Source organism: Neovison vison, chromosome 11, assembly GCF_020171115.1.
Source record: "Neovison vison isolate M4711 chromosome 11, ASM_NN_V1, whole genome shotgun sequence".
Classification (NCBI taxonomy): Eukaryota; Metazoa; Chordata; class Mammalia; order Carnivora; family Mustelidae; genus Neogale; species Neogale vison.
Window position 1 is genome coordinate 109,692,242 of NC_058101.1, and position 16,937 is coordinate 109,709,178.

At 36.6% G+C, this 16,937-nt stretch overlaps 1 protein-coding gene across 1 annotated transcript in view; it reads left to right on the forward strand.

The window, feature by feature from the left end:
- The first annotated feature begins 5,758 nt into the window (after positions 1-5,758).
- The window catches only part of STPG2 (sperm tail PG-rich repeat containing 2), a 345,708-nt gene continuing 334,529 nt past the window's right edge, over positions 5,759-16,937 (forward strand). Inside the window, exons 1-2 of the mRNA XM_044225962.1 lie at positions 5,759-5,867; positions 16,147-16,259. Of these exons, the coding sequence (XP_044081897.1) occupies positions 5,759-5,867; positions 16,147-16,259 (222 nt within the window). The remainder of the gene's footprint in view (positions 5,868-16,146; positions 16,260-16,937) is intronic.

A 16,937-nucleotide genomic window follows, 5' to 3' on the forward strand; every position in this document is an offset into this window, starting at 1 on the left:
AAACAATGGAACTAGCAGCTGTTTAGATGTGGGAGAAAAAAAAAGTAGTTGTCTAAGAGGTTTTAAGCCTGAGGTATGGGAAGATATTGCTCTTCTGAACAGAAATAGGAGACTAGGAGTATGATGAGGTCATCAGAGAAAAAAATGAATTAAGGTTTGGGAATATTTAACTTGAAGTGATGGTGGATCACTTACATTTAAATGTTTAGCAGATACTTGGAAATGCCTGAATCTCAAAGGAGATACATGGTTTGACAATGAACGATTGCATATGGGGAAAGAGAGAGGATGGGAGAGAAAGAAAAATGAGAGAAAAACAAAAATTAGAGGAGACAGTAGATGCTGTTAAGGGACAGTATAATGAGAACCTGGAAATTACAGTACCTTGGACACCAAGAGAAAGGAAGCTTTCCCAAATAGGCAATTGTGGAAAAAACTGAGGGTGTTTCTCTTTTACACAGACTCCCTGTTCCTTAATAATAGAACCTGATACCCAGAGATGGGCTATGTTTTCCCGCCTCTTTTATAGCTATACGTACCTGCTGACATAGTTTGAGCCAATGAAATGTAAGCATGTATTTTGTATGTGTTACTTCTTGGAAGTCTCTTTGAAAAGAAGGGGGGCTATACTTTTGTTTTCTCTTCCTGCTGCTTATAATGCCTGGAATTCTAGTAGGTAATTTTTAGACCATGAACTCAGCTTAGACTGGGAGGCATACATCAAGATGTGGAGCAGCATAATAGAGCATCGTGGTTCCCTGCCATGAAGGAGCCACCGTATTGCCCCTGAAAGACTACCTCCAGACTTTCCTTTTCAGATGAATTAACAAACATACAGCCAATCTCAAATAAGAACTGAGGAAAAAATTACTGGGTGTGAAAGTAAAGCATAGCTGGGGACATGTCCCTTATAATGGTTATGAAAACAGGTCTAGAGGGGGGCCTGGGTGACTCAGTAAGTTAAGTGCCCAACTCTTGATATCAGCTCAGGTCTCGAGCTTAGGGTTATGAATTCAAGCCCCACACTGGAACATACTTAAAAAAAAAAAAAAAAAAGAAAGAAAATTGGTCTAGAGTCAAATTAACTTGTCTGAAATGCAGCTCCATTATTCATTAACTATGTGATAGTGGATGACAAATTTAGTGGCTTTCAGCATACTAATAAAGACAGTAATAGAACCTACTTCATGAGTTATATGAGAAAAGATTTAGATTATTGGTATAAGGTGCTTCACAGTGCTAGCATATAATAAATGTTCAATGAATGTAAGTGAAAAAAAATCAGGTGGTCACTGATAATATGGTATAATTTTCAAAACACATTTCATGATATTTTCGTATTTCAGAATCATAATATGTCTGCAGTTTAGAGAAAGAAATTTATATTAAACAAAATACTGAACATAAAATATACTTTATGAGCTTCAAATGATTACATAAATATTTTCACCATTTTAACTTGAATACATATCACTTTACAATGTGACTACTAATAACATTGACAAAGTATATTCTGTTGTATAATATATGCCAAGTGATGTATCACCATTATTTAATTTTTCTTTAAGAAAAAAAGCAAAACAATGGAAACCAGATCATAATGGATTGAAGAAATTAGTTTTCAAAACCAATTCAGTTTTATAATATTTATAAGGTATTGAAAGCTATTGAAGGAAGAATTCCCGCATCTCATGCAAGACTCCAGATATCACCTGCAATCTACTTAATCCTCAGAATATTGTATGGAAAAATTGGTGACTATGGAGTTCTTCATTGCAGGAAATGTATTTGATAAAGAATCAATCTGATTTATTCTAGTGGTAGCCAACATGGAGGAATGGGAAGAATCCAAATTTTGTAGTCAAATAAATCTTAGTTCAAATATGGATTCCATTTCTTAATAATACCATGGAAATAACTGTATAGGGTGGTTAATCAGCATTAAGACTATTTTTCAGGAACTGAGAAGTGCTGAGTCAAATTCTTTATTTCGTCTTTATGTGTAATTATAATTCTATATTAATGTATTTATTTTTTTCTGCAGCACACTCATTTAAAACTATTCAGGAAATATTTACTACAATGAGAGATAATGAAAAAGATTTACTGTTCTCCTTTAAAAAGATTTTCCAATCCCAAAATATGGTGTATCATTCTTGTTACTGAATCGTAAGAAAGAAATAATAGCCGGGAAAGGTAGAACAGCTACAGTGATTAAGGAAATAGAGGAAGGATTTTCCTTAAAAACTTTTAAAAGGGGCACCTGGGTGGCTCAGTGGGTTAAAGCCTCTGCCTTCGGCTCAGGTCATGATCCCGGGGTCCTGGGATCAAGCCCCGCATCAGGCTCTCTGCTCAGTGGGGAGCCTGCTTCCTCCTCTCTCTCTGCCTGCCTCTTTGCCTACTTGTGATCTCTGTCTGTCAAATAAATAAATAAAATCTTTGAAGAAAAAAAAAACTTTTAAAAACTTCTTTTTCTTTAAAAACTTTTAAAGACAGACTCTGTGTTAAGAATAGAGATTCTGAGAGACACCAAGTATTACAAAATTATAAAGAGTGTTGAAGGTGTATCTTTATTTAAATACAGAGGTGTGTTATTTATTTATTAAAGGATATTATTTATTAATTAAAATATTTTATTTGTTTATTTGATAGAGAGAGAGAGAGGGAACACAAGTAGGGGGAGTGACAAGGGAGAAGCAGACTTCCCACTGAATGGGGAGCCCAAGGTGGGGCTCAATCTCAGGACCCCAGGATCTTGACCTGAGCAGAAGGCAGATGCTTAACAACTGAGGCACCCAGGAGCCCCCAGAGCTGTGTTATTTAGATAGGTCTGGCCACAAGACCCAGCTTGTTACCCTTCTATGAGGCCCTTGACAAAAGAACATGCACTGAGGAAACAGGCAAGATAGAAAAACACTGTATTTGTACCTGGTACAAAGGTTTTAAGGTCACTAAGTCCTGTTTAGAGATCTGCAAATGAGCTAGGATAAACCGTATGAAGAACTCCTTCTGCCTAAATTAGGTTAGGATCACTGGCCAAAAATCAGATCAGACAAAAAGCAGATAAACCTTTATCACTTCCATTCCCAATCTCAAACCCAAATATATCCAAGGAAAGAATAATCAAGGCCAAAACAGACTTGAACAGCCAGAAGGAGGTTGTCAGTCTGCACCAGTGTTTACTACAAAGATGGCCTAGACTTGAAATTGCAGTCTGGGTTTCTATTCTTGTTTGGGTTAAGGGAAAATGAAGTCCCTGAGGAATGTCCACCAATAGAAAGCTAATTTACAGCACCACTGGCTCATCCTCCAAAGCATACAGATTTTTCTCTTTTCATACTATATCGTAAAATGCGGTAGTAAATGGGTTCTAGATCTCAATGGGTTATCTGTGGAAGATTGGGAAAATAAGGTTTAAATAACTTTGAGGAAATTATGAGGCTTTCTGCAAGCATGCAAGGAGAAATAAGTCCACGAGAAAGAATTATGGATCAACATCTAGTTTCTTAGGAGGGAGAGGCAGTTTCTAAAGTCCTGCAATATATATTTTTTAATTTTATACATCTCTCTTGTCACCTCATATTACCGCTGATACACATCTCTTTCTCCATTCCTTACAGAATGCCTGAGGCTGAACTTGTCCTATTTTTGTATCCCCATAGCCAAGCAGCAGTCTATAGTATATGCCTATATATCTCTATCTCTATGCATTTGTCAATGTGTGTGTGTGTTTTAAGATTTTATTTATTTGACACAGAGAGAGATCAGAAGCAGGCAGAGAGAGAGAGAGAGAGGGGGAAGCAGGCTCCCTGCCGAGCAGAGAGCCAGATGCGGGTCTCAGTCTCAGGACCCTGAGATCATGACCTGAGCGGAAGGCAGAGGCTTAACCCACTGAGCCACCCAGGCGCCCCTGCCAATGTGTTTTTCAAGTAAATGATTATTCAGCTAGATACTGAGTAGGAAAAAGAAAAACGTGCTACAGATATATCCTGTAGAAGCATACAGCTTTGTATGGAAAACATCTCACTTTTATGGAACGACTGTCATAACAAATGACCCACAGAACTGGGTATCAAATCGTGTCCTGCAGAGCATTAATACTATAAAACTTTGTAGCAGAGGGGCACCTTGGTGGCTCAGTGGGTTAAAGTCTCTGCCTTCGGCTCAGGTCATGATCCCAGGGTCCAGGGATCGAGCCCCACATCCGGCTCTCTGCTCAGTGGGGAGCTTGTTTCCTCCTCTCTCTCTGCCTGCCTCTCTGCCTACTTCTGTCAAATAAATAAATAAAAATCTTAAAAACAAAACAAAACAAAAAACTTTGTAGTAGATACAAGTTAAAGTACTGTAGCTCATTTGGGGGTGAGGCGTGGTCAAGACAGTATCTATTTAAGCCTTTAAAGATAATTAGAATGTGGAAGGGCTTCTTGCTGGGGAAACAAAAAACAAAACAAAACAAAACAAAACAAAACAAAACAAAACAAAACAGGGCGCCTGGGTGGCTCAGTGGGTTGAGTGGCTGCCTTCGGCTCAGGTCATGATCCCAGGGTCCTAGAATTGAATCCCGCATCCGGCTCTCTGCTCAGCAGGGAGCCTGCTTCCCTTCCTCTCTCTCTGCCTGCCTCTCTGCCTACTTGTGGTCTCTGTCAAATAAATAAATCAAGTCTTTGAAAAAAACAAAACAAAACAGCCAGAGGACATTTTAAGGTGGATTCTGACACAGACTCGAGACCATTGCACAAGCCAGGTTCCTTTTACCTGAGGTTAAGAGTCTCATTGGTTGGGATGGGGGGTGGGGTGGGTGGACTGGGCCTTTTCAAGCCCTTGGTTATAAACAGTGAGGAGTTGATGTTGCCGTTGCCTGGCATGTGACAACAAACAGAGCTTTCTGTCACCTGGCCTTTGCATTGCTTCTGTTGGTGAGCTTTTCCTCTCTTTCCTCCGGTTCCCTGTTTCTTGTCACCACCACTTCCTGAGATTCTCTTCGTGGTTTGGGATTCTCTGTACGATAGAGCCAGAGGTGTTTCCCCTCTGTGGGTGCGAATGTAGGTGTAGTAGCTGGGGGGGCTGAGTTTGCGGAACCCAGGCTCTGCGGAGAGAATAGTTTTTCTTTCACAGTTTTGGCTGTTGTCTTTCCTGCCGCTCCTAGAAGAAAGAGATCATGGTCAAGCGAGCTCTAACCCCTTCTAACGTATTTTCTAGAGCTCTTCCGACATGCACAAACCTTAAAGCCGTTGGCGCCGCAAGAGGACCTGCCCCATTACCCGGGCTCTACTTTTGAGTACTAGGTGAGCGAAGGGCAGAGCAAGGCGGGCCGTCCGCCGCTCAGTGCGCGTGCTCCGAGAGCTTGGCGGGGGAGGAGTACTACGACCCCTCGCTCCTAGAGACTTCCGGGGCGGAGAGAAATGGGCGGAGGGAAGACCGGAAGTACAGAGTCTGGCGCCTACTTTTTAATCTCCTTTCCTAGCGGAGTACATCAGTTTGTGCCTGATGAACAGTTAGACGGTTGTGAGGGATATCTTATTCCTGGTCGCCCTCCCTTTTACTGTACCACGGGGCTCTAAACTGACCTAGAGAAAAATCTGACCCCAGTGAGCGGGTAGGGAGATAGCCTCTGTGGTTAGCTCGTCCATTTATTCAAGTTCTGTTCGACCCTCTTCAGACCGTCGTCAGCTTCCTTTTGCTCCACGCCTCTAGTCGCTTTGTTTTTACCCTTTTTGCAGCGGCGGCTTCTCCCGCTCCGCCCCTCCTTCCCAGAATTATGTATGATCGAGCTCCCCGCTTGTTCAGATTGGCTGAAGGTGGCAGCACTGAGGAGCATGTGGGTCCTGGATCCTACCAGGTACCTTTCCTGAAGCCACAGGCAACAGGTAAGAGGTAGGCAAAGGCAAGCCTCCCGTGACGGACACCTCACTTTCAGCCAGGCTCGCTTCTGTGTACTTGTTAAACACAATGGTACCTTAGTAAGTGTAACAAATTAAAGACAGTGTTCAGCGGTGTCAAAATAAAATAAGGATTGAAAAGCATCACAGGTATCAGGATTTTGGGTTATGGTTGGTGGTGAATACATTGTTAGGGAGGTTAATGTTTATAACAACTCAATTGTATTAAAATAGACATAGGCTCCAAGAACATTGATATTGATATCGATGCTGAAAAGCAGCAAAATTAAAAAATTAAAACAATGACAACTCTGCACTCCAGAGAAACCTAAATCAACCTACTACCCTAATGTCATTAAAAAAAAAAACAACAGTGTAACAACAGAGGAAATGCAGATTAACAATGGAAAAACTATAATTTGGATGGTAGTAAGCCTCTCACATTCTCTCTCACCTATACCCAACATTCACCCCACATACATTTCAGTAGTTTCAACTTCGCATTTTCTAGAAATTCATGCTCACTCACCTCCATGCTTTAGTAGCTGCTGATACTTTGCCCAGTATGCTGTTCCTTCCTTCCTAACCTCACTGAGTCCTACTTACTCTTTTAGACTCAGGTAAAGTGAAATTGTTCTTTGACTCTACTATTTCTCAAGTCTTTCTTTGACTCCTTAATGACTCTTTCATAGGACTTTGATATTATATCTTAATTATCTGTTAACTTATCTGGCTGCCACACTAAATGTGATTCTCTTGGGGGTAATAGTCATGATCTTTATTGTTACTCTCAGCTTTAAAATTTTTTTTTTAAAGATTTTATTTATTTATTTGACAGAGAGAGAAATCACAAGTAGACAGAGAGGCAGGCAGAGAGAGGGAGAAGCAGGTTTCCCGCTGAACAGGGAGCCCTATGCAGGGCTCCATTGCAGGACCCCGAGACCAGGACCTGAACTGAAGGCAGAAGCCTAATCCACTGAGCCACGTAGGTGCCTCATCAGCTTTTAAATTTTTAAAAAATAACAAACAGTAATTCTTGGAATAAAATAAAAAAAAATGTCTAATGGGCTACACATAGCAGAATTAAAAACTCACTACATGACTTATGTGAACTCTGCTTAGAAAGCAGTAAGTGGAGTGTTGCAAGACCCTGCTTTTACTGTTTTATAGAATTTTGCCTTGCTGACTTGTGAAAGAAACTAGGAGATTCTATGCTTAGCAAAGAAAAGCAACTGCATCCTGTTGAGCCCTATTTTAGCAATACTTAGTGACAACATGGTAATAATTAATAGAAGGTACAGGTATTATTTCTCTACTGGATAATTTAAAAGTAGCTATTATATCTTTCCTAGGTTCATTTTGTTTTACCCTTCTTTAAGATCAGTGACACACTGGTCTATGGAGAAATATACACAGTTAATTCAATTAAGGGTCAGGTAGATTTTTATAGAGAATGATGTAGGTAGAATAGATGTTAGGACTTTCTATAACTTGTTACCTTGAACCACAGTAGAGCAAAGGAATTTATAATCTTAGATCTTCATAAGAAAGATGCAAATACTTGTTATTTGTAACTTTTCTCCTTCCTAATTACCACTCTCATATTACTGTAGCCTTCTTGGTCAATCTTCCAGTTTATTATCTTCACATTTTCCTCAGGAAATTCTTTTCACCCCAATCTGTAAACTTCATTGCCTCAGCCTTAGCCATTTAATCAGAGAGACTCTTTTCAACCCAGGATTTGCAGCCTACAAAGAACACACTGAGCTGCTTCGATTTCACAAGTAGGAGAGAGACTGGATGTTCCAATTCCAGATTATTGAGAGCTATTCCTGATTTTCTCACATTTATCTAAGAAGGAAGGATATTTTTTCTTATCAAAGCAAATTTTCTCCAGATGCAATCAGCCTAGTAAAATATGATAAAAATATAGTCTTTTTAGTAATCTGACGTCTCCTGGCATATTATGCTAAGGAGAATTTAATTGCTTTTTGAACTTGACTTACATAATAAATGGCACCCACATCAGCTGTATATTATTATCTATATTGGTTCTATATTAGTTATCTAAGCTGGGTAACACTAGCTCCTAAATATATTCTTTCCCAGATTTCTTCTTTGATGGTGGAGTGGTTAGCTTTACCTGCTATAGAGGCATGAACTGTCCATGGTCTGCACTCATGCCCATGAGCGTATGCCACCAATAATTATTTATCTTATTAGCCAGTCAGAATTTAGGGAGACCACCTCAGGGAACGCAATCTGTCTTTAAATAAACTATATATATGTGATTGCTGTATATGTTGATATCCCTGAAGATGAGTATGTTTTAGAGGTCTAGTTATTGCTTTTATATGAAGAATGACCCTTTTGTTTTGAGGCAGTAGCTGTGGCTATGGAACTTGCCCTTTAATCACATGCTGCCCACCTTCTTTCTCAGAATGGACTAACTTTTATTGCTTCATGCCAGTTTGATTTATCTTCTGCTGTTGGTGCCTCAAACTCAATATTTCCCAGACTGAACTTATTTCTTTCTTTTCAAATCTTTCTTTCTCCTGTATTCCTAATTTCTTCTTTCTGACTGACAGTTTGATTTATCATTTGTAGTTGGCACTTCACATGCCAGTATATCCATATGTCCCAAATCAAACCTTTTATCTCACACTCCACTAACCCTAATCCCCAGAACCATCTTCTCCTATATTTTATACCTTAATTATTGGCAGCACTGTTTGTAGTAGTATTATTTGTTATTCTGGTTTTCTCATTATTAGAAGCCAGAGTTTTAGCTTATTCATTATTATACCCTCACTGCATCTCTCCACACACAATAAAGCATTCACTATTATAAAATGAACGACTAAAGGTGTAGTTTAGAATATCACCTATGAATTCTGTATTTATTGATTAGTATGCAGGGCACTACGATAGGGTGGCCAAACATCTTGATTTATATGGGAATGTGGTTTTAGCACTGAAAGTTCTATGTCCTGAGCATGCTAGAACAGTGTGCCACTCTATTTTTTTTTTTTTTAAGATTTTATTTTATTTATTTGAGAGAGAGAGACAGTGAGAGAGAGCATGAGCGAGGAGAAGGTCAGAGGGAGAAGCAGACTCCCCATGGAGCTGGGAGGCCGATGTGGGACTCGATCCCGGGACTCCAGGATCACGCCCTGAGCCGGAGGCAGTCGTTTAACCAACTGCGCCACCCAGGCGTCCCCAGTGTGCCACTCTAAATGTAAACACTATGTATACAATTGTGAATAAAACAGACAAGTCCCTTCTTTCATGGAGCTAATCAGTATAAACACTTTGTTTTTCTTGTGGTTTTACTTGAGGTCAGTATTTCATGTACACTTTCAGCCTATTGATGAAAGATTCTATATAATTAATTTTGGAAAGCTTCACTGAAGATTTTTTGAGTACTGGCTTCCTTGAATAGATGGGGCTATTGAGTGTTTGTTGTTTCTTTTCTATTTTTCTATGAATTTCAGTATTTTGCAATTAATTTCACACTTGTTTAGGTAGATTCAGTTAGATTCTCTGCCATGGTATTAGGACAGCTGCCTAAGAGCTAGTCTGAACTTAGTTTTCTTAGTTTTCATATCTATCTCACATTACCTCATGTTGTATGAACCTAAATTAAAAAAAAAAACCCAAAACCCTTTACTTGAAAGATTAAACACTTATGTAGAAAATTTCATAAAAATTATAACATCAAAAGTAAATACCCAAGAAACATAACATTGCCCAATTTCCCTTTTAATTATCCTTCTTTCACTTCCCTACAGGTGAGCCCTGTTCTGATTTTTATGGCAATCGTTTTTTTGCTGATCTTTATGAATTACTAAATCCTGTTGATGAAATGGCCCCTTTATCATAATGCAACGTCTCTCTTATCCCTAGTATTCACTGTTCTAAAATCTGCTTTGTCTGATTTTAATATAGTCACTCCAGCTTCCTTTGATTCATGGATGCATGGTGAATCTTTTCCATCCTTTTATTTTTAACTTCATGTCTTTATGTGTTATGAGGGTTATCTGTAGACAACATAAAGTTAGGTCTTATTTTATTATCCAGTTGACAACTCTGCTGTTTATATTGGGGTACTTAGAACTTTTCTATTTAATTTAATTATCAGTATCGTTGTGTTTAAATTTAATCTCTTGATATTTGTTTTTATCTTATCTCTTTGTTTCTTTTTTTATCCCTACCTTGTTGAATGAGTTTAGTTGTTTTTTAATTTTTTTAATGATTTTGTTTTCACCTTGACTATTGCTTTACTAGCTATACTGCTTTATTTTTTAGTGGTTGCTCTGAGGTTTACAATATACATCTCTAACCTATCACAGTGTACCATTTCACATTAGTATATGAACCTTACAAGAACGTTCTTCCATTTATCCCATCTCATCTTTTGTGCTATTGTAGTCATATATTCTACTTCTATATATGCTATAATGTCACAATAATTTGAAATTATTTTTGCTGTAGTTATTTTTTTATATATATATATTTTTCAATTTATTTATTTTCAGAAAAACATTATTCATTATTTGCTGTAGTTATTTTTAAAGAGATTAAGAATTGAGAAAAAAGTCTGTTATTAATTCATATAAATTTGTCATTAACCCTATCAGTGTACTTCTTTTTTTTTTTAAGGTTTCTATTTAAGTAATCTCTATACCCAATGTGGGGCTTGAACTCATGACCCTGGATCAAGAGTTGCACACCCTTCTGACTGAGCCAACCAGGTGCCCCATATCAGTGTACTTTTCATTACAGAAGTTTGATTTCAGTATTTTTATATCTTCCCTTTATTTCCTCATCCTGTTCATCTTTCTTCTACTTTGTTGAACACATGGAGAATATTTATAAAGATATTTTAGTGTTCTTTTAAAAATAATTTTTATTTAAATTCAATCAATATTTAATGTATTATTGGTTTCAGGGGTAGAGGTCAGTGATTCATCAGTTTTATATAATACCCAGTGCTCATTACATCATGTGTCCTCCTTAATGTCCATCACCCAGTTATCCCATCCTCTCCATCTTCCTCCCCTCCAGCATTCCTGTTTGTTTCCTATGCTTAAGAGTCTCATGATTTGTCTCTCTCTCTCTGATTTCATCTTCTTTTATTTTTATCTCTCTTCCCCTATAATCCTCTGTGTTGTTTTTTAATTTCCAAATATCAGTGAGATCATATGATCACTGTCTTTTCCTGATTGACTTCTTTCCCCTAGCATAATACTCTCTAGTTCCAACCATGTTATTGCAAATGACAAGAGTTCTTTTTTTCTTTTTCTTTCTTTACTTTTTTTTTTTTTTTTGATGGCTGGGCAGTATTCCATTGTATATAGATACCACATCTTCTTTATCCATTTTTCTGTAGATGAACACCTGGGCTCTTTCCACAGTTTGACTATTGTGGACATTGCTGCTGTAAACATTGGGGTGCACATGCTCCTTCGAATCACTACATTTATATCTTTGGGTAAATATCCAGTAGTGCAATTTTGGGTTATAGGGTAGCTATGTTTTCAACATTTTGAGGAACCTCCATACTGTTTTCCAGTGTGGTTGCTCCAGCTTGCATTCCCACCAACAGTGCAGGAGTGTTCTCCTTTCTCTGCATCCTTGCCAACCAACATCTGTCATTTCCTGACTTGTTAATTTTAGCCATTATGACTGGTGTGAGGTCATATCTCACTGGTTTTGATTTGCATTTCCCTGATGCCAAGTGATGTTGAGCATTTTTTTCATGTGTCTGTTGGCTATTTGGATATCTTCTTTGCCGAAATGTCTTTTCATGTCTTCTGCCCATTTCTTGATTGGAATTTTTTTTTTTTTTGGATGTTGAGTTTGATCAGTTCTTTATAGATTTTGGATATTAGCCCTTTATATGATATGTCATTTGCAAATATTTTCTCCCATTCTGTTTGTTGTTTTTTGGTTTTGTTGAATGTTTCCTTTGCTGTACAAAAGCTTTTTATCTTGATGAAATCCCAATAATCCATTTTTGCTTTTGTTTCCCTTACCTTCAGAGACATGCCTAGCAAGAAGTTGCTGCGGCCAAGGTCAAAGACATTGCTGCGTGTGTTCTCAAGGGTTTGGAGGGGTTCCTGTCTCATATCGAGGTCTTTCATCCATTTTGAGTCTATTTTTGTGTGTCGTGTAAGGAAATGGTCCAGTTTCATTCTCCTGCATGTGGCTGTCCAGTTTTCCCAACACCATTTGTTGAAGAGACTGTCTTTTTTCCATTGGACATTCCTAACTGCTTTGTCAAAGACTAATTGACCATAGAGTTGAGGGTCCATTTCTGGGTTTTCTATTCTGTTCCATTGATCCATTTGTCTGTTTTTGTGCCAATATACTGTCTTAATGACTTCAGCTTTTTTTTTTTTTTTTAAAGATTTTATTTATTTATTTGACAGAGAGAAATCACAAGTAGATGGAGAGGCAGGCAGAGAGAGAGAGGGAAGCAGGCTCCCCGCTGAGCAGAGAGCCCGATGCGGGACTCGATCCCAGGACTCTGGGATCATGACCTGAGCCGAAGGCAGCGGCTTAACCCACTGAGCCACCCAGGTGCCCCACTTCAGCTTTGTAATAGAACTTGAAGTCAAATTTTGATACCACCAGCTTTGGTTTAATTTTTCAACTTTCCTTTGGCTTTTCAGGATCTTTCCACTTCCATACAAATTTTAAGATAATTTGTTCCAGCTCTTTGAAAAAAGTTGATGGCATTTTGATAGGGATTTCATTGAATGTATAGATTGCTCTAGGTAGCATAGACTTTTTAACAATATTTTTTCTCCCAGTTATGAACATGGAATGTCTTTCCATTTCTTTGTGTCATTTTCAATTTTTTTAAATCAATGTTTTATAGTTTTTGGAGTATAGGTCTTCCACTGCTTTTGTTAAGTTTATTTCTAGGTATCTTATTTTTGGTGCAGTTGCAAATGGAATTGTTTTCTTGATTTCTCTTTCTGTTGCTTCATTAGTGGTGTATAGAAATGCAATAGATTTCTATAGATTGATTTTGTATCCTACAACTTGACTGAATATCATTTATCAGTTTTACCAGTTTTTTTGTGGAGTCTTCAGGATTTTTTATATATTGTATCATGTCATTTGCAAATAGTTTTATGTCTGCCTTACCAATTTGGATGCCTTTTATTTCTTTGTATTGTCTGATTGCTGTGGCTAAGATTACAGTATATATTGAATAAAAGTGGTGAGAGTACACATCCTTGTTTTGTTTCTGACCTTAGGGGGAGAGATGTGAATTTGTCATGATTAAGGATGATGTTAGCTGTGAATTTTTCATATATGGCCTTTATTAGACTGAGATATGTTCCCTCTCAACCCACTGTGTTAAGGACTTCTATTACAAATGGATATTGTACTTTGTCAAATGCTCTTTCCTGCATTTATTGAAATGATCATATGCTTCCATCCTTTCTCTTATTGGTATAATGTATCACATTGAATGGTTTCTGAATACTGAACTACCCTAGCAACTCAGGAATAAATCCCACTTGATTGTGGTGAATGGTTTTTTTGTTGGATTCAGTTTGCTAGTATTTTAAGGATTTTTATATCTATGTTCATTAGAGATATTGACCTTTAGTTGTCTCTCTCTCTCTCTCTCTCTCTTTTTTTTTTTTTTTGTGGTGATTTTGATATCAGGGTAATGCTGGCTTCATAGAATGAATTCGGAAGTTGTCCTACTGGAATAGTTTGAGAAGAATAGGTATTAACTCTTCCTTAAAAATTTGGTAGAATTCCCCTCTGAAGCCATCTGGTTTGGACTTTCGTTTGTTTGGAGTTTTTGAATACTGACTCAATTTCTTTACTGGTTATGGGTCTGCTCAAATTCTCTGTTTCTTCCTGTTTCAGTTTTTGTATTTATGTTTCTAGGAATTTATTCTTTTCTTCTAGGTTGTCTAATTTGTTGACATATAGTTTTTCATAATATTCTCTTATAATTGTTTTTATTTCTGTGGTATTGGTTGTTATTTCTCTTCATTTGTGATTTTTTTTTTTTTAGTCCTTTCTCTTTTTTTTCCTTGATAATTCTGGCTAGAGGTTTATCAATTTTATTGATTTTTTTTTTCTTCTCAAAGAAACCAGCCTCAAACCAGTTTTCATTGACCTATTCTTTTGGTTTTTTAGTTTCTATAGCATTTATTTCTACTCTAATCTTTATTATTTCCATCCTTTTGTTGGGTTTTGATTTTGATTATTCTTCTTTTTCTAGCTCCTCTAGGTGTAAGGTTAGGTTCCTTGAGATTTTTTTTGCTTCTTGAGGTGAGCCTGTGTTGCTATGACGTTCCTTCTTAGAACCACTTTTTCTGCATCCCAAAGATTTTGGACCATTTCATTTTCATGTAATTTTTGATTTCTTCTCTCATTTCTTGGTAGACCCATTCATTGTTTAATAGCATGTTATTTAACCTCCCTGTATTTGTGCTATTTCTAGATTTTTTTCTTATGGTTGGTTTCTAATTTCATAACATTGTGGTCAGGAAAAAAAGCATAGTATGACTTTGGTTTTTTTTAAAAAATATGTTGAGACTGGTTTTGTGGCCTCATATATGATCTATTCTGGAAAATGTTCCATGTGCACTTAAAAGAAATGTGTATTCTGCTGTTTTGGGGTGAATGTTCTGAATATAGCTGTTAAATCCATCTGGTCCAGTGTGTCATTCAAGTCACTGTTTTTTTATTGTTTTTCTGTTTGGATGGTATGTCCATCAGTGTAAGTGGGCTGTTAAAGTCCCTTACTATTATTATATTACTATGCATTATTTCTTTTATGCTTGTTGTTAACTGTTTTATGTATTAGGGTGCTCCTATGTTGGGTGCATACATATTTGTTATATTTTCTTGTTGGATTGTCCATTTTATTATTAGATAGTGTCCTTCTTTGTCTCTTGTTACAGTCTTTGTTATAGGCTTATTTTGTACAATATAGCTATTGCTACCCTGGCCTTCTTTTGATATCCATTTACATGATAAATGTTTTCCATCCCCTCCCTTTCAATCTGTAGGTGTCTTTAGGTCTGCAGTGAGTCTTTTCCAGGCAGCATATACATGGGTCTTGTTTTTTATCTATTCAGTCAGTCACCTTATGTCTTTTGACTGAAGTGTTTTTAGTCCATTTATATTCAAAGTAATTACTAATAGATATATATTTATTGCCATCTTTTTTTTTGTTTTGTGGTTGTTTCTGAAGATTTTCTCTGATCCATTCTTGTCTTTTTCTCTTTCATAGTTTGCTGGTTTTTAGTGATATAACAAAGAAATAATTCTTGATTTCAATTGCGTTTTAGTGAATGTGATCTTCAAAAGAAACACATTATTTCCTGCTTCAGAAAGATTGTTTTTTTATTATTAGCCCAGGTTAGTAAATTTTAAATTGTAGTAATTATTGCCATATATTCTGACAGTAGTGTACATTTTCCTTTAGTGTATAAGAGTCTCACAAACTTTGTTCCCTCACTTTCATTCTTTTTATTACCCATTAAAGATAACTGCTCTGCTCTCTCCCATATCTTTTGTGATATTTGTGTTGCTTAAATTATACTCATTTTCTTGATACAGTTCTTGTTTTTTTTTTTTTTTTTTATCAGTCTTTCAGAAGACTAAGTCTGTCTACTAAGTTTATCAAGTTTGTCTAATTTTGTGATTATTTGTTCCAAAGAAATTTGTATCTTAGATTTGTAAACCTTTGGGGTCAGGCAGTCAAGAAATACTTACCGAGTACCAACTATGTACCAAAGCAAAGAGACATTATTAATTACTTGCTGTAAAGTCACTTTAAATTATTTCAATCTAAGTTGTTGCCACAACTTTATATATGCTATTCTCTATAAATAATAGATGTTGCTCCAAAATGTAAAATGCTGGTCTTCTGAGGATGAAAATATTTTATTAGCTAAGCATAACTGTTGTTTTCATCTTAGCCAAATATTCTTAGAAGAAAAAAAGGCTTTTGCCTTTTATTTCTTTAACTATTTTTTCTGTTTGGGACTTTCAGTTCTGTAAGTTCTTTTATTTAATATATGTTAATAAATGTTCTGCTGTTAATCAGAATTTTAAAAAATACAGCAACTTCTGTGGCTGTATTCTGATAATATAGTGTTCTGATAATATAGTCTCCACAGTTGAGGTTACTAAATGATTTTATATATTTTGAATGCTTTTTCTCTGAAATCACTGGGACCTTATCTTATCTTCCAGTGATATGATTTTACTTTTATAGGTGGCTATGCACCATTCCTTTCTTTGGCTGCCAGAGAAAGTACTTTTACTGTTGCCTCTAACACTGAGAAAGCTGTTCCAGGGCCAGGACACTATAATGTTTCAGAAGCACAGGTAAATTTATAACAGTTATAGTTGTTAGAGTTAATAAGAATTATACTTTTCTCCTCTCCTAGACTAATATGTCATTTGTCATATTTTCTTTTCCCTTCATATCCTCTTCTTTCTCCTTTTAATCTATATTTTGTTATTAGAATATGAGAAAATTAAAAGTGTTTATTGTTGATTGCCTGGATGTTCTCTATTGTTCTGTGTATTCTATAAGACATAAAACACTGTTACGTTCTTCATGGTTCTTGAGATTCTTGAATGGGAGAATAGGACTATTGAATGAATTATGGTGCATGAGAGCTGTGCAGATGATCAAGATATGTAGATGGAGGATGGCAGTAGAATTAAAAATAGTTTGTGTGCATATTCTTAAGGTATAGCTACTGTCATTGCCTCATCTGGCTCCTAAACAGTCTTGAGAGTCTATGACCAGAATATCTTTGATGATCCATTCATGTTCAGAAACAGTGGATGTAACTCCAATATCTTCATAATTGTGAATATCATCTTTTACCATTTTCACATTCATTTTGCCTTCATACATAATGACTCCTAATTGAGCTTAGCAGATCTTTATTTCCTTTGTTGGAAGCCCAGGTGCTATCATTGATGCCTTAATTGTTGCGTTAGACTTCCTGAGTTGGTAATAGCAACCATTCTATCAGGAGATTTTGCTTAGAA